Source organism: Salvelinus alpinus, chromosome 34, assembly GCF_045679555.1.
Source record: "Salvelinus alpinus chromosome 34, SLU_Salpinus.1, whole genome shotgun sequence".
NCBI classification, from domain to species: Eukaryota; Metazoa; Chordata; class Actinopteri; order Salmoniformes; family Salmonidae; genus Salvelinus; species Salvelinus alpinus.
Window position 1 is genome coordinate 21796445 of NC_092119.1, and position 15976 is coordinate 21812420.

At 44.5% G+C, this 15976-nt stretch overlaps 1 protein-coding gene across 7 annotated transcripts in view; it reads right to left on the reverse strand.

The window, feature by feature from the left end:
- The window catches only part of LOC139563695 (ral GTPase-activating protein subunit alpha-1-like), a 119351-nt gene that overhangs the window by 32024 nt on the left and 71351 nt on the right, over positions 1–15976 (reverse strand). For all 7 annotated transcript variants that reach the window (XR_011672621.1, XM_071382558.1, XM_071382555.1 and 4 more), the window contains 3 exons: positions 12600–12671; positions 12349–12472; positions 10829–10984 (listed from right to left, as the gene is read on the reverse strand). Coding sequence is in view for 6 of the 7 variants with exons in the window: in XM_071382558.1 (XP_071238659.1) it covers positions 10829–10984; positions 12349–12472; positions 12600–12671 (352 nt within the window). In the remaining variant the exon portion in view is untranslated. The remainder of the gene's footprint in view (positions 1–10828; positions 10985–12348; positions 12473–12599; positions 12672–15976) is intronic.

Consider the following 15976-nt stretch of genomic DNA (forward strand, 5'->3'; position numbering starts at 1 on the left):
TAGTGTATGTAGCCAAGTGGTAAAAGCACATAACTGTATTCATTTATAGCCACTAGATGACAGTGTCCCTTTAAGAGAACAGTAAATAATGACGAGTCAACAACTTTATTTGGATATGAGTAACAGAATATGAACTTTTAAAAAGTGAGATATTCATTGGGCAGTTACTTTAAGTGAGAGCCTTGAGCTTGGTGTCCCTGATGGAAATTCACTGTCAAAACTAAGGCTGTCTGGGGCGGATTCTCATTCTCTCAGGGCCTGTATTAAAAAAAAGAATCTCAGAGTAGGAGTGCTGATCTAGGATCAGTTCTCCCCATCCATATAATCTGTGTCATTGTGATCTTATACCAGAACTTATACCAAAACTGATCCTATACTGATCCTATACCAGAACTACTACTCTGAGACTCTTTGTGAATACACTGTCCCAGGACTTCTCCATTCATCCAGGACCATCTAACACTGTCACTGTGTCCTGTGTGGGGCAGGTAGCACGAGTTGGCTGTCTAGGACTACTCCATCCAGGGCCATCCAGCACCGTGTCATTAACCTTGAAGAGTAACAGGCGAGAGGAGCCGCCACCGCCACACGCCGCCTCAGACCACAGCACTCATCCATCTTCTCACACTCACTCCATCTTTCTAATGTTCTCTCCATCTTCACATGTTCACTCAATCACTCCGAGGGCCACAGAGAGCCAGGCTGTCACAGGCAGTCCCACAAAGGCCACGTCACACTGTCCTGGCCTGGGTCGTGTTCATTAGGTGCAAAACTGAAGAAAACTTTCTCAAAACAGGAGGGACTACCTGACTTGTCTAATAAAAAAAAAAATCATTTACTTTTCCCGTTGTGTGCCCTAGTGAACATGAACCTTGCCTGTATAGAGAGTTCCATTTGGTAAATCGCTCTGCGCATGCATACTCAGGCTGACTGGCTGTCGTTCAGGCAAATGAGAAATAAGTGCACTCAAGCTATCCGGAAGGCCCAAGTTAGTTACTTTGAGGAGCAGTTCTCTCTCTGCGGGTCTAAGCCCAAGAAGTTCTGGAAAATGGTTAAAGACCTGGAGAATAAACTCTCCTCATAGCTCCTCATGTCCCTTAATGTTGATGATGTGGTTGTTACTGACAAGGAGCACATGGCTGAGCTCTTTAATCACCACTTCATTAAGTCAGGATTCCTATTTGACTCAGCCATGCCTCCTTGCCCGTCCAACATTTCCTCATCTCCCACCCCTTCTAATGCGACTATCCCCGATGCTCCTCCCTCTTTTCCCATGTCCCGCTACAAAGTTTCTCCCTGCAGGCGGTCACTGAGACCGAGGTACTAAAGGAGATCCTTAAACTTGACCCCCAAAAAACATCTGGTTCAGATGGTTTAGACCCTTCTTTAAGGTTGCTGCCCCTATCATCGCCAAGCCTATCTCCAACCTTTTTAACTTGTCTCTCCTCTCTGGGGAGGTTCCTATTGCTTGGAAGGCAGTCACAGTGCGTATTTTATTTAAAGGGGGAGATCAAACTGATCCTAACTGTTATAGGCCCATTCCTATTTTGCCGTTTATCAAAAGTGTTGGAAAAACGTATCAATAATCAACGGACTGGCTTTCTTGATGTCTATAGTATTCTCTTGGGTATGCAATCTGGTTTCCGCTCAGGTTTTGGATGTGTCACTGCAAACTTAAAGGTCCTAAATGATGTCACCATTGCCCTTGATTCTAAGCAATGTTGTGCTGCTATTCTTTTCAGTTTGCTGCAGCTAGCAACTGGAACGAGCTGCAAAAAAAACCTCAATTTCCATCTCTTCATTCAAAGACTCGATCATGGACACTTTTACTGACAGTTGTGGCTGCTTCGTGTGATATATTGTTGTCTCTAACTTCTTGCCCTTTGTGCTGTTGTCTGTGCCCAATAATGTTTGTACCATGTTTTGTGCTGCTACCATGTTGTGTTGCTGCCATGTTGTGTTGCTACCATGCTGTGTTGTCATGTGATGCTGCTTTGCTATGTTGTCGTCTTAGGCCTCTCTTTATGTAGTGTTGTGTGTTTTGTCCTATATTTTTTTATCCCAGCCCCCGTGCCCGCAGGAGGCCTTTTGCCTTCTGGTAGGCCGCATTGTAAATAAGAATTTGTTCTTAACTGACTTGCCTAGTTAAGGTTAAATAAAAAAATAGCACCTCATTCTCATCCTCCGCTCTCAACCAATAGGAAACTATTATTATTTTCTCCCAGCCAGTCACAAAATCTAATCCTCATCCATTGCCGAGCAGATAGTGGCTAGCTGCTGCTTGAGCCATCTTTCCTTTAACATTTCACATCAGCAGCCCTCATTCATAAATCCTTGGTCCATAAGACCCCGAGGGTGTGTACGTATTCTCAGCCTTCAACCTTCAGTACGCCTGTCACTGTCTGTTACGAGGTGGGCTGAGGGGAGATGGGGAAAACAACAAACAAATAAATATGCAGAGTGTGTGTGTTTGAGTGTGACTATGTGTGTGCGCGTGCTTCCCTATGTGTGTGTGCCTGCTGGCTGAGCTGACACGCTTTAGTGTCTGGTTAACATGGTTTAGTGTCTATCTGCAGATCGCTCTGTTGGATAGCGTCTCCTCCAGCCTCTCCAAATCCAATCAGCTGCTGAGGAGTCATGGTAGGAGTTTAACCAGGGGGACAGCGACGGCCAGATCTAATTTGGCTACATTATGGCCATGTGCAGCACGGACCGCCGGGTGAGGGGGGAGCGGGTGCAACGCTCCAGGTGATGAGTCTCAAATGGCACCCTGTTCTCTATATAGTGCACTACTGAGCTCTGGTCAAAGGTAGTGCACTATATAGGGAATAGGGTGTAATTTGGGATGAACAAGGGGGTTTGGGGGGGGCACAAACATCACTTTGTTGCTATACATACACACCTAAATTGGAGCAATGAGTTATGAACAGAGTGGTGAGCGCAGATGCAGAACATGAAGACAGAAAGGCCTTTCGGTGGGCTGGAGGGCTGGATGAGTGATTTCAGACATGAGATAGGAGATGGTTATGTGAAATACGGCGGTTAGAATTTTTTCCCCATCTTACACTCATATCAAGATGGCGCCGACAGAGATAGTCGCCTCACTTCAAATCCTTATGAAACTATGCAGTATTTAAAAAAAAAAAAGTATTATTTCTTACATGATTTCCCGAGGAAATCTTAAGTCTAATTACATACAGCCGGGAAGAACTATTGGATATAAGAGCGACGTCAACTTACCAACATTATGACCAGGAATACGACTTTCCCGATGCGGATCCTCTGTTCGGACCACCACCCAGGACAATGGATCTAATTCCCAAAAGCCGACCCAAGACAACGGCGCCGCAGAAGGGGCAGACAGAGCGGCCTCCTGGTCAGGCTCCGTAGACGTGCACATCGCCCACCGCTCCCGAGTATACTACTCGCCAATGTCCAGTCTCTTGACAACAAGGTAGACGAAATTCGAGCAAGGGTTGCCTTCCAGAGAGACATCAGAGATCGTAACATTCTCTGTTTCACGGAAACATGGCTCACTCGGGATATGATATCACGGGCTTCTCCATGCATCACACCAACGGAGATAAACATCTCTCTGGGAAGAGGAAGGGCGGGGGTGTATGCTTCATGATTAACGACTCATGGTGTAATCATAACAACATACAGTAACTCAAATCCTTCTGCTCACCCGACCTAGAATTCCTCACAATCAAATGCTGGCCATATTACCTTCCAAGAGAATTCTCGTCAGTTATCGTCAAAGCTGTGTACATTCCTCCTCAAGCAGACACCAAGCGGGCCCTAAAGGAACTTCACTATGTAAACTGGAAACCATATATCCTGAGGCTGCATTTATTGTAGCTGGGGACTTTAACAAAGCAAATTTGAGAACAAGGCTACCTAAATTCTATCAGCATTTTGATTGCACTACGCGCGGGGGTAATACACTCGACCACTGCTACTCTAACTTCCTCGATGCATACAAAGCCCTCCCCTGCCCTCCCTTCGGCAAATCCGACCACGACACTATCTTGCTCCTACCATCTTATAGGCAGAAACTCAAACAGGATGTACCAGTGACTGGTCTGACCAATCGGAATCCACGCTTCAAGATTGTTTTGATCACAAGGACTGGGATATGTTCCAGTCAGCCTCAGGGAATAACATCGACCTATACGCTGATTCGGTGAGTGAATTTATAAGAAAGTGCATTGGAGATGTTGTACCCACTGTGACTATTAAAACCTACCCTAACCAGAAACCGTGGATGGATGGCGGCATTCGCGGAAAACTGAAAGCGTAAACCACCGCATTTAACCATGGAAAGAGGTCTGGGAATATGGCTGAATATAAACAGTGTAGTTATTCCCGCGGCAAGGCAATCAAACAAGTGAAATGCCGGTACAAGGACAAAGTGGAGTCACAATTCAACGGCTCAGACACGAGACGTATATGGCAGGGTCTACAGGAAATCACGCTACAAAAAGAAAACCAGCCATGTCACGGACACCGACGTCACGCTTCCAGAAAAACTAAAAACACCAGCTTTGCCCGCTTTGAGGATAATACAGTGCGACCGTCGCGGCCCGCTAACAAGAACTGTGCCCCCTTCTCCGTGGCCGACGTGAGTAAAACATTTAAACGTGTTAACCCTCGCAAGGCTGTGGACCCAGACGGCATCCCTAGCTGCGTCCTCAGAGCATGCGCAGACCAGCTGGCTGGTGTGTTTACAGACATATTCAATTGTTCCCCAACCCAGTCTGCTGTCCCCACATGCTTCAAGATGGCCACCATTGTTAATGTACACAAGAAGGCATAGATAACGGAACTAAATGACTACCGCCCGTAGCACTCACTTCTGTCATAGTCAAGGATCATATCACCTCACCGGCCACCCTAGACCCACTTCAGTTTGCATACTGCCTAACCGGTCCACAGACGATGCAATCGCCATCACACTGCACACTGCCCTATCCCATCTGGACAAGATGAATACCTATGTAAGAATGCTGTTCATTGACTACAGCTCAGCATTCAACACCATAGTACCCTCCAAGCTAATCATCAAGCTGGAGGCCCTGGGCCTCAACCCCGCCCTGTGCAACTGGGTCCTGGACTTTGACGGGCCGCACTCAGGTGGTGAAGGTAGGAAACAACATTTCCACCTCACTGACCTTCAACACTGGAGCCCCACAAGGGTGCGTGCTCAGCAGCCTTCTGTATTCCTTGTTCACCCACGACTGCGTCGCCATGCACGCCTAACAGCTCAATCATCAAGTTTGCAGACGACACAACAGTAGTGGGCTTGATTACCAACAACGACGAGACAGCCTACAGGGAGGAGGTGAGGGCACTTGGAGTGTGGTGTCAGGAAAACAAACTCTTTCTCAAAAAGTCAACAAAACAAAGGAGATGATCGTGGACTTCAGGAAACAGCAGAGGGAGCACCCTCCTATCCACATTTAAGGGACAGCAGTGGAGATATGTGTACATATCAAGGACAAACTGATATGGTCCACCCACACAAACAGTGTGGTGAAGAAAGCGCAACAGTGCCTCTTCAACCTCAGGAAGCAGAAGAAATGTGACTTTTCACCCCAAACCCTGACTAACTTTACAGATGCACAATTGAGAGCATCCTGTCGGGCTGTATCACAGCCTGGTACGGCAACTTCACCAACCTCAACCGCAAGGCTCTCCAGAGGGTGGCGCAGTCTGCACAACGCATCACCGGGGGCAAATTACCTGCCCTCCATGACACCTATAGCACCCGATGTCACAGGAAAGGTGCTTCTACACCTGCATTGCTTGCTGTTTGGGGTTTTAGGCTGGATTTCTGTACAGCACTTTGTAACATCAGCTGATGTAAGAAGGGCTTTATAAATACAGTGGGGAGAACAAGTATTTGATAACCTGCAAAATCGGCAGTGTTTCCTACTTACAAAGCATGTAGAGGTCTGTAATCTTTTATCATAGGTACACTTCAACTGTGAGAGACGGCATCTAAAACAAAAATCCAGAAGATCACATTGTATGATTTTTAAGTAATTAATTTGCATTTTATTGCATGACATAAGTATTTGATCACCTACCAACCAGTAAGAATTCCAGCTCTCACAGACCTGTTCGTTTTTCTTTAAGAAGCCCTCCTGTTCTCCACTCATTACCTGTATTAACTGCACCTGTTTGAACTCGTTACCTGTATAAAAGACAACTGTCCACACACTCAATCAAACAAACTCCAACCTCTCCACAATGGCCAAGACCAGAGAGCTGTGTAAGGACATCAGGGATAATATTGTAGACCTGCACAAGGCTGGGATGGGCCACAGGACAATAGGCAAGCAGCTTGGTGAGAAGGCAACAACTGTTGGCGCAATTATTAGAAAATGGAAGAAGTTCAAGATGACGGTCAATCACCCTCGGTCTGGGGCTCCATGCAAGATCTCACCTCGTGGGGCATCAATGATCATGAGGAAGGTGAGGGATCAGCCCAGAACTACACGACAGCACCTGGTCAATGACCTGAAGAGAGCTGGGACCACAGTCTCAAAGAAAACCATTAGTAACACACTACGCCATCATGGATTAAAATCCTGCAGCGCACGCAAGGTCCCCCTGCTCAAGCCAGCGCATGTCCAGGCCCGTCTGAAGTTTGCCAATGACCATCTGGATGATCCAGAGGAGGAATGGGAGAAGGTCATGTGGTCTGATGAGACAAAAATAGAGCTTTTTGGTCTAAACTCCACTCGCCGTGTTTGGAGGAAGAAGAAGGATGAGTACAACCCCAAGAACACCATCCCAACCGTGAAGCATGGAGGTGGAAACATCATTCTTTGTGGATGCTTTTCTGCAAAGGGGACAGGACGACTGCACCGTATTGAGGGGAGGATGGATGGGGCCATGTATCGCGAGATCTTGGCCAACAACCTCCTTCCCTCAGTAAGAGAATTGAAGATGGGTTGTGGCTGGATCTTCCAGCATGACAACGACCCAAAACACACAGCCAGGGCAACTAAGGAGTGGCTCCGTAAGAAGCATCTCAAGGTCCTGGAGTGGCCTAGCCAGTCTCCAGACCTGAACCCAATAGAAAATCTTTGGAGGGAGCTGAAAGTCCGTATTGCCCAGCGACAGCCCCGAAACCTGAAGGATCTGGAGAAGGTCTGTATGGAGGAGTGGGCCAAAATCCTTGCTGCAGTGTGTGCAAACCTGGTCAAGAACTACAGGAAACGTATGATCTCTGTAATTGCAAACAAAGGTTTCTGTACCAAATATTAAGTTCTGCTTTTCTGATGTATCAAATATTTATGTCATGCAATAAAATGCAAATTAATTACTTAAAAATCATACAATGTGATTTTCTGGATTTTTGTTTTAGATTCCGTCTCTCACAGTTGAAGTGTACCTATGATAAAAATTACAGACCTCTACATGCTTTGTAAGTAGGAAAACCTGCAAAATTGGCAGTGTATCAAATACTTGATCTCCCCACTGTACATTTGATTGATCTTTTTTGCTTTCAATCAATCAAAGACAACAACCACCCCAGCCACTGCCTGTTCACACCGCTACCATCCAGAAGGCGAGGTCAGTACAGGTGCATCAAAGCTGGGACCGAGAGACTGAAGACCAGCTTCTATCTCAAGGCCACCAGACTGCTAACCAGCAATCACTAACCCAGAGGCTGCTGCCTACATGGAGACCCAATCACTGGCCACTTTAACAAATGGATCATGAGGCATTTAAATAATGCCACTTTAAATAATGCCACTTTAATAATGTTTACATACCTTACATTACTCATATCATACGTATATACTGTATTTTATACCATCTATTACACCTTGCCTATGCCGCTCGGCCATCACTCATCCATATATTTATATGTACATATTCTTATTCACCCTTTAGATGTGTGTATTATGTAGTTGTTGGGGAACCGTTAGATTACTTGTTAGATATTACTGCACTGTCGGGAACAGAAGCACAAGCATTTCGCTATACTCGCATTAACATCTGCTAACCATGTGTATGTGACAAATAAAATGTCATATCTTAGAGGTTATCTGATGGATTGGATGCCTGTTAGTTCACATTATCAGCAGTGTGAGTGAGTAACCACAAGCAAGCTATCAGTGGCGTTTCAGCTCTTGTTATTAAACTCATCAAATCAGACTGCGATAAAAGACACCCCTCCTCCTCTCTCTAGCCTTCTCACCCAAGCCACTGCAGAACAAGGGGAAGAAAATTAAAACTCACAGCTAATGATCTGTCTGATTATTACTGGTCATTAGACACCACAATGTTTCTCTGGTACATTTACATTTTTATCATTTAGCAGGTGCTCTTATCCAGAGCGACTTACAGTTAATGCATTCATCTTAAGATAGCTAGGTGGGTCCATAGAGATCCTGGGTGAGACAACTACATATCACAATACCCTCCTCTACTACACTACCGTTACAACGAAATGACTACTGCGGCCATTGGCCTACTAAGAAACTGTGTGTGTGTATTATTGGCCATCACACATGCACAACCAGCCACTTCAATATTCCCCTCCTGTCTGTATGCGTTCATTAATGAGTATGTTATTAGTATTAGCAGCACCTTGGCATCCGGTCAGGGCTGTGTGTGTGTGTGTGTGTGTGTGTGTGTGTGTGTGTGTGTGTGTGTGTGTGTGTATCGCCCCTGTTGAAGACGTATGCCAGGGGAAGTGAGGGGACAGCTCTAATGATACTTCATTGTTCATTCTGCATCGCCGCGGCGATCTATAGCTACAGGCCCTCTGTATCATCGGCCACCCCGGCCTCACAGCCAAACTCATTACAGCTAATGCCCTCTGTTCTCTAATTACATTTCTGCCTGCTGAAAAATAATACCAAGACAGACGGATATTTGTAGAAGAGGAGAAAAACAAGGGAGAGGTGATGTCTATTTTAGGTTAAGAGTGACAGAGAGAGGTAGGGTGAAAGAGAGAGAGAGAGAGATGCTAGCATGTTCCAAAGGAAAAGAGAGAGATGCTAGCATGTTCAAAAGGGAAAAAGTACAGAGGCAGAATGAGGTGAGAGAGATAAAGAAGAGATAGAAGGAGAAAGGGCTTCATGAGAGAGGAATAAAGGGAACCATTTAAGGTGAGAATATATTTTCTCCCTCATTGCCACTGTAGCTGGAGGGAGATGGAAGTTCCTCTCGTCTTCTGTAGCAACCCATTGCCACTGTAGCTGGAGGGAGATGGAAGTTCCTCTCGTCTTCTGTAGCAACCCATTGCCCCTGTAGCTGGAGGGAGATGGAAGTTCCTCTCGTCTTCTGTAGCAACCCATTGCCCCTGTAGCTGGAGGGAGATGGAAGTTCCTCTCGTCTTCTGTAGCAACCCATTGCCACTGTAGCTGGAGGGAGATGGAAGTTCCTCTCGTCTTCTGTAGCAACCCATTGCCCCTGTAGCTGGAGGGAGATGGAAGTTCCTCTCGTCTTCTGTAGCAACCCATTGCCCCTGTAGCTGGAGGGAAATTGAAGCTCCTCTCGTCTACATTAGCAAAACATGTCATGTTTCTCTGTGGGGCTCAAGTCCACACAAAAACAGCTCTCTGCAGGTAGAAATGTGACCCATCTAAGAGAGCTCGACATATAATGGTTTAGTAGTGGACTGAACAGAAAGGTCAGTGTGTTTTTGTTCCGCATTGTATGAGTTGGGGGATACAGAGAATCACTACAGAGTGGTGTGTGTGAGAGAGAGAGAGGTGTGTGAGAGTGGTGTGTGTGAGAGAGAGAGAGGTGTGTGAGAGTGGTGTGTGAGAGAGAGAGAGAGAGAGAGAGAGAGAGAGAGAGAGAGAGAGAGAGAGAGAGAGAGAGAGAGAGAGAGAGAGAGAGAGAGAGAGAGAGAGAGAGAAGACATTGGGTCTCTGCAGGGGAGCAGTGAGAGCATCTAAAAAAGCAACACAGAATAACCCACCCCCTGCTGACTGGATGAAAGGGAGTGAGAGGGACACAGACAGACATGGCTGCGGTCCAAACACTTAAAAGACACACCCTATCCCCTCGGCCCTCAAGTATACACTTGCAGGGCGAGGGAGGAAGGAATGATTTTTAAATGGACCGCCCTTGGCCGGAAATTCACCAATTGTTCATCCCGCGATGATTGTGTTTTCAGCCTGAGGTAGCTTATGGGTGCTTTATATGCGCTACAGTCAATTATGAGAATTATGTCTACTTATATTAAATATATCATCCTTAATATACGCCTAATGTACGATAGCTAGCAAATTAATTTGCTAACTAATGTTAGCCTGCCTAGCTGGAACTTCTGGAGGAGAAAAATGTTTGTCTACAATTTCCAAAAGATAACCAAACAAAAACATATTTACTTTTTACGAGACGTGTTTGTGCCGTCATGTGCATTAGTAGTACAATTTCTAACTTATTTGCATTTGTTGTTACTTACACTTGTATGTTGACTTCTCCATTGATGTTGTTTTTAAGTTTTCGCAGACTTTTCTTAGCGGATGTACAATCGTCGTGAATTGAATTTTGGGGAGTTTCGGCCCTGGAGTGAACATAATTATACACTCGCAAAGCTGACTAAAAACGAGGGCTGAGGGGCTTACGTTGCAAACTTCCCTTGCTTGGCTAATCATTTGGACCAGCCTCCAAGATCATGAAGGGATTCCCGCAATGGCATAAGGCGAGGGTAAGTGGATGAGGGTGAGTCTTAAGTGTTTGGACCGCAGCCCTAGTGTGTGCATCTCAATAAAAGTTCATAACAGGGTTGCAGTCAGACATGATCTTTTTCACACAGACACCAACTGCCGTTCATAGAACACCATAAGACCTTTTTGGTGAGTGAGTCGTCTGAGTCGGGGGGCATCCGTGTGGAGACGTGGAACATGACCTCAACGGTGGAGGTGGCGAAGTAAGGCGTGGTCAGACCAGTGCTCTTGTTCCTCTGAAGACCTCCCATAAAGCCACAGTGACTGGTTAAGTTCACCTGGTATACAGGAAAAGAGATCATCAAACTTCCATAAGATACACTAAAGCAAGAAGTGAGCCATCAAAGTGTTTTCAGTGTTCTAAATCAGGCACAGAAAAATATAAATCAATAGTAATATAACTCGACAATAACCCGCTAATGAATAAAATAAAATAAAAACAGGTAACCACGTTAAGAAAACCTACTCTTTCCATGACATTGACTGACCAGGTGAATCCAGGTGAAAGCTATGATCCCTTATTGATGTCACCTGTTAAATCCACTTCAAATCAGTGTAGATGAAGGGGAGGAGACAGGTGAAAGAACGATTTTAAGCCTTGAGACAATTGAGAAATGGATTGTGTACATGTGCCATTCAGAGGGTGAATGGTCAAGATTACATCATTTAAGTGCCTTTGAACAGGGTACGGTAGTACAGTGGTTGCTCAACTAAAGGTTTTGAGATTATGCTGCGGGACTTAGAAGTAATTTGTGGTTTAGTACGGTACCCTGCGTCACTGCTTCATTGCTCCAGAACAGGGCAAGGGGAGCACTGATTATGCTTACTGGAAAATACTCTTTCAAAATTAATGGAAGAGGCAAGTGGAAGGGGGAAAAGACAGTGCTGCTCTGAGACAAGCATGGGGACTGGTCTTGATAAATCAATGAGATTTCTATTTTCACTGAATCTCCGTTTGGGTATTGGTTATGCTACAATTAGGGTGTGGAAATGTTATGCTCTTAGTACTGTAGCCTACTCCCGACTGGTCACGTTGTACAGCGCCATATTTTCCTAACGGAAACACTGAGGGTTTCTTTGTTCTTGGAATAGAAACATATTATTAATCAAATTAATTAAGCAACATTTCTTAAAATCAATCCCATATACTATGTTCTTACAAAAAAAGGTTTTAAATTCTCTAGTACAGCCAATATTGCAGACTGTCAAATGCTTCTCAAAGATGTTAGTGCTAGTTTGACCACCAGAGGACTAGCATTAATGGCTGACAATTAAATAACGTGCCATAGAATTCTGAGGTAGCCCGCAAGGTGGGCTCCAGTATGATGCAACTTTTACAGGAAATAACACTGTAAATGTCAAGAACTGCAACACTGCTGGGTTTTTCACACTCAACAGTTTCCTGTATCAAGAATGGTCCACCACCCAAAGGACATCCAGCTAACTTGACACAACTGTGGGAAACATTGGAGTCAACATGGGCCAGTGTCCCTGTGAAATGCTATCGACACCTTGTAGAGTCCATGACCCGACGAATTGAAGGGGTTGCAACTCAATATTAGGAAGGTGTTCCTAATGTTTTGTGCACTCAGCGTACAGAGATGCTGAAAGGTTGTAATGGAGAGAGAGGGGTCTGTCTTACCTCCCAGCCCAGCCCAGAGACAAAGTCCTCGTAGGCCTGACTCCCCCTGGTATTACACAGGATAGAGTGCTTGTCCTCCTGCCCCTCCGCCACGTAAAACACGGCTATTTTGTGCGTCTCTCGACTACAGGAAAAGATGTCAAATGAAAGGAAAGATAAGGAATAAGAAAAAATATATAAGAAACATAAGGAAACATTTTTGTTGTTCCCTAAAAGTAAAACAGTCTGAGGAAGAAGAACTACAAACATACCACTGTCTGGAGTCGAGGTTCTTAAGCTCTCTAAGCAGCTTCTCGTTCTTCTTCAGGAGATGGAAGTTGCTCCTATAACAGAGAACAACAAGTGTATAAGCCATTGGCATAAAGAATTGTGACATAGCCTACAGATTCTATGTAGAATCTATTTACAACACAGTGATGTCTTGGAAAATATTCTAAAGTATTCGGAAGCTTGACAGCAACAAGACACTGAGAATGGACAATAAAGTATAACTTTTATTCTATTCACAACAACATTAGCCAGGCCTGTCCTCACTCCCTACAGGCAGACAGTGATCAGGTGATTAGGTCTATACTGCACAGATATTCACTAAGTAGCCTTCAGACTTCTCCCTCCGCCTGCCGCAGACTACCTCTCCATCATTAGCAGGCCCACATGTCTAATTGGCCTCCTCTTTGTTTTTGTCACAGCATTTCCTGGAACATCAGACCAATCGAGTCAAACCACAGCCAAACAAGTGGTGACAGGAATTCTGGGAAATAAATACAAAATCCTTATCACAGTACTTATCACAGCTAAAAACACGAATACACTGCAACTTTATAGCAAGCGATGGACAGCTCGAGATCCTGAGAAATCAATACGTTTAGATCTTAGTTACCACCCCGGTGTAACAACACGTGAGATCTGGAGCTTTAAAACCTTGCCTTATTTCCCCCAATCTGGAGTTTGAACATTAGCTGCTTATGCCTGGTCAAGTTCGAACAGAGGGGGGGAACAATGACGGCTCATGTAAAAGCCACGACTACTTTTTAAAAAATGACTTTGTTTCGTGGTGTTTTTCCTCCTCCCTCTCACCATTTGAGTATGGGCCTATTTATTAGCTTGTTATAATGTAACAGTCTTAATTATTTCCATTGAAAGTGAGCCATTTCAAAGGCGGCAATCAGGAACAGCACACTCGCTCGCCCACGCACCGGGGTATGAATGCCAGGAGAGAGAGTGAGAGAGAAATAAAGAGAAAAAGAAAGCGCGAGCAGGACAATGGCTCATTAAAGGCTATCTCCTCCTGACTCCTTTCTGCTCCCTCAGTAATTGAGGAAAAATGTACTTACTACGACTGTGATGTGGTTGTGTCACCGAGCTATCTTAAGATGAAAGCACAAATGGTTAGTCTCTCTGTATAAGACCATCTGCTAAATTGCTTAAAATGTCAAATATAGTCCATCCAGGGTTTCGCAGGAATACATTTTTATAACATTTGGCCACAAAAATGCTTGATTTTGCTGTGGCAATTCGGACATTTTGCAAGGCAATATGAGATGATTTTGTAAAATCTGTCGCAAAAAAGGCGCTGAAGAGGGAAGACATTTGTTGACCTGAGGCTTGAATGAACCATAATATAATGTGCAGTGATTGGTTGAAATGGCAAGCCCTCGCTTTGTGCTGTGGTGATGGGTCAGTTCTATGCAACAAAATCGCGATGATTTGACAGTTTTTTGTGGAAATATTGCGGTGACTGGTCAAATTTGCATGCCCTGCGATCGCAGAATTACGGAATCCTGGAGGGACTGAAAATGTAAAATGTTTGGTATATTTTACATTTTCAGTCCCTCCAGGATTCCGTAATTCTGCGTTCGCTACAGTTGCAGGGCTCTGAAAAGTCTCTGTGTTTGTGTGTCTTTGTATTCTCTCTTTGCATGATGTGAGTAGGCTAATATACTGAACACAAATATAAAATGCAACATGCAACAATTTCAAAGATTTTACTGAGTTACAGTTCAAATAAGAAAATCAGTCAACTGAAATAAATGTATTAGACCCTAATCTATGGATTTCACATGACTGGGAATACAGATATGCATATGTTGGTCACAGATACCTTAAAAAAAGTCTGTATCTGGTGTGACCACCAACTGCCTCATGCAGCGCGACACTTCTCATTCGCATAGGGCTGATCAGTCTGTTGACTGTGGCCTGTAGAATATTGTCCCACTCCTCTTCAAATGGCGGTGCGAAGTTGCTGGATATTGGTGGGAACTGGAACACGCTCTGTCGTACACGTCGATCCAGAACATCCCAAACATGCTCAACTGGTGACATGTTTGGAGAGTATGCAGGCCATGGAAGAACATTTTCAGCTTCCAGGAATTGTGTACAGATCCTTGTGACATGGGGCCGTGCATGATCACGCTGAAACATGAGGTGATGGCGGTAGATGATTGGCATCACAATGGGCCTCAGGATCTCGTCACGGTATCTCTGTGCAATCAAATTGCCATTGATAAAATGCAATTGTGTTCGATGTCCGTAGCTTATGCCTGCCCATACCATAACCCCACTACCACCATGGGACACTCTGTTGACATCAGCAAACCGCTCGCCCACATGACGCCATACACGAGGTCTGAGGTTGAGGCCGGTTGGACATACTACCAAATTCTCTAAAGCGACGTTGGAGGCGGCTTATGGTAGAGAAATTAACATTCAATTCATGCCAATTGCATGCTTCCTCAAAACTTGAGACATCTGTGTCATTGTGTTGTGTGACAAAACTGCACATTTTAGAGTGGCCTTATTGTTCCCAGCACAAGGTGCATCTGTATAATGATTATGTTGTCAGGTGGATGGATTATCTTGGCAAAGGAGAAATGCTCACTAACAGGGATGTAATCAAATTTGTGCACAAAATGTGAGAGTGAAGCCGTTTGTGCTTATGGAACATTTCCTGGATCTTTAATTTCAGCTCATGAAACATGGGACCAACACTTTACATGTTATGTTTATATTTTTGTTCAGTATAAATTAATGTTCTAGTCCCTCTCCCTCCATTCTACTGATAAGATGACCTCTCATATACATAAATCTGTTAAAGATATATTTTGTGAAAGAGTAACGAATGGGATAAATTAACAGAAGGGGCTATTTTTATGTCCATCATTGCTCCTGGATAGATGTATGTGTTCGCTGATAAACACAGCCATTAGTGCTCAATGTGACGCGCCATTTCCATTTAGCCCAATTAGTTCTCATCATTAAAGATCCAGCCTCCATCTCTAGTAATACAATAGATAATACTTCAAAGACATCAATGAAAAAAGCCACCAGAAATAGCTGCTTAAGGAAATGGATCTATGTAAAGTAATATATGTGAAGTGTGGTGATAATGAGGTGGATGAGATGACCATGTGAATAAGTGAGCGAGAGAGAAAGAAATAGAGAGAAAGAGATGCGGACAGACAAGCTACTCTAATCTGACTATACTAAATCTCAGTGACGGGCTGAGAGACAAACAAGGCTGGCAGTAGCAGTGACACATGGTGCATTTTTTCACACCCATCTGAATATAGCACAGCACCTAGAACAAGTTGAAGTTCCATCATCACATACCCATTTTCTACAAGAGTCT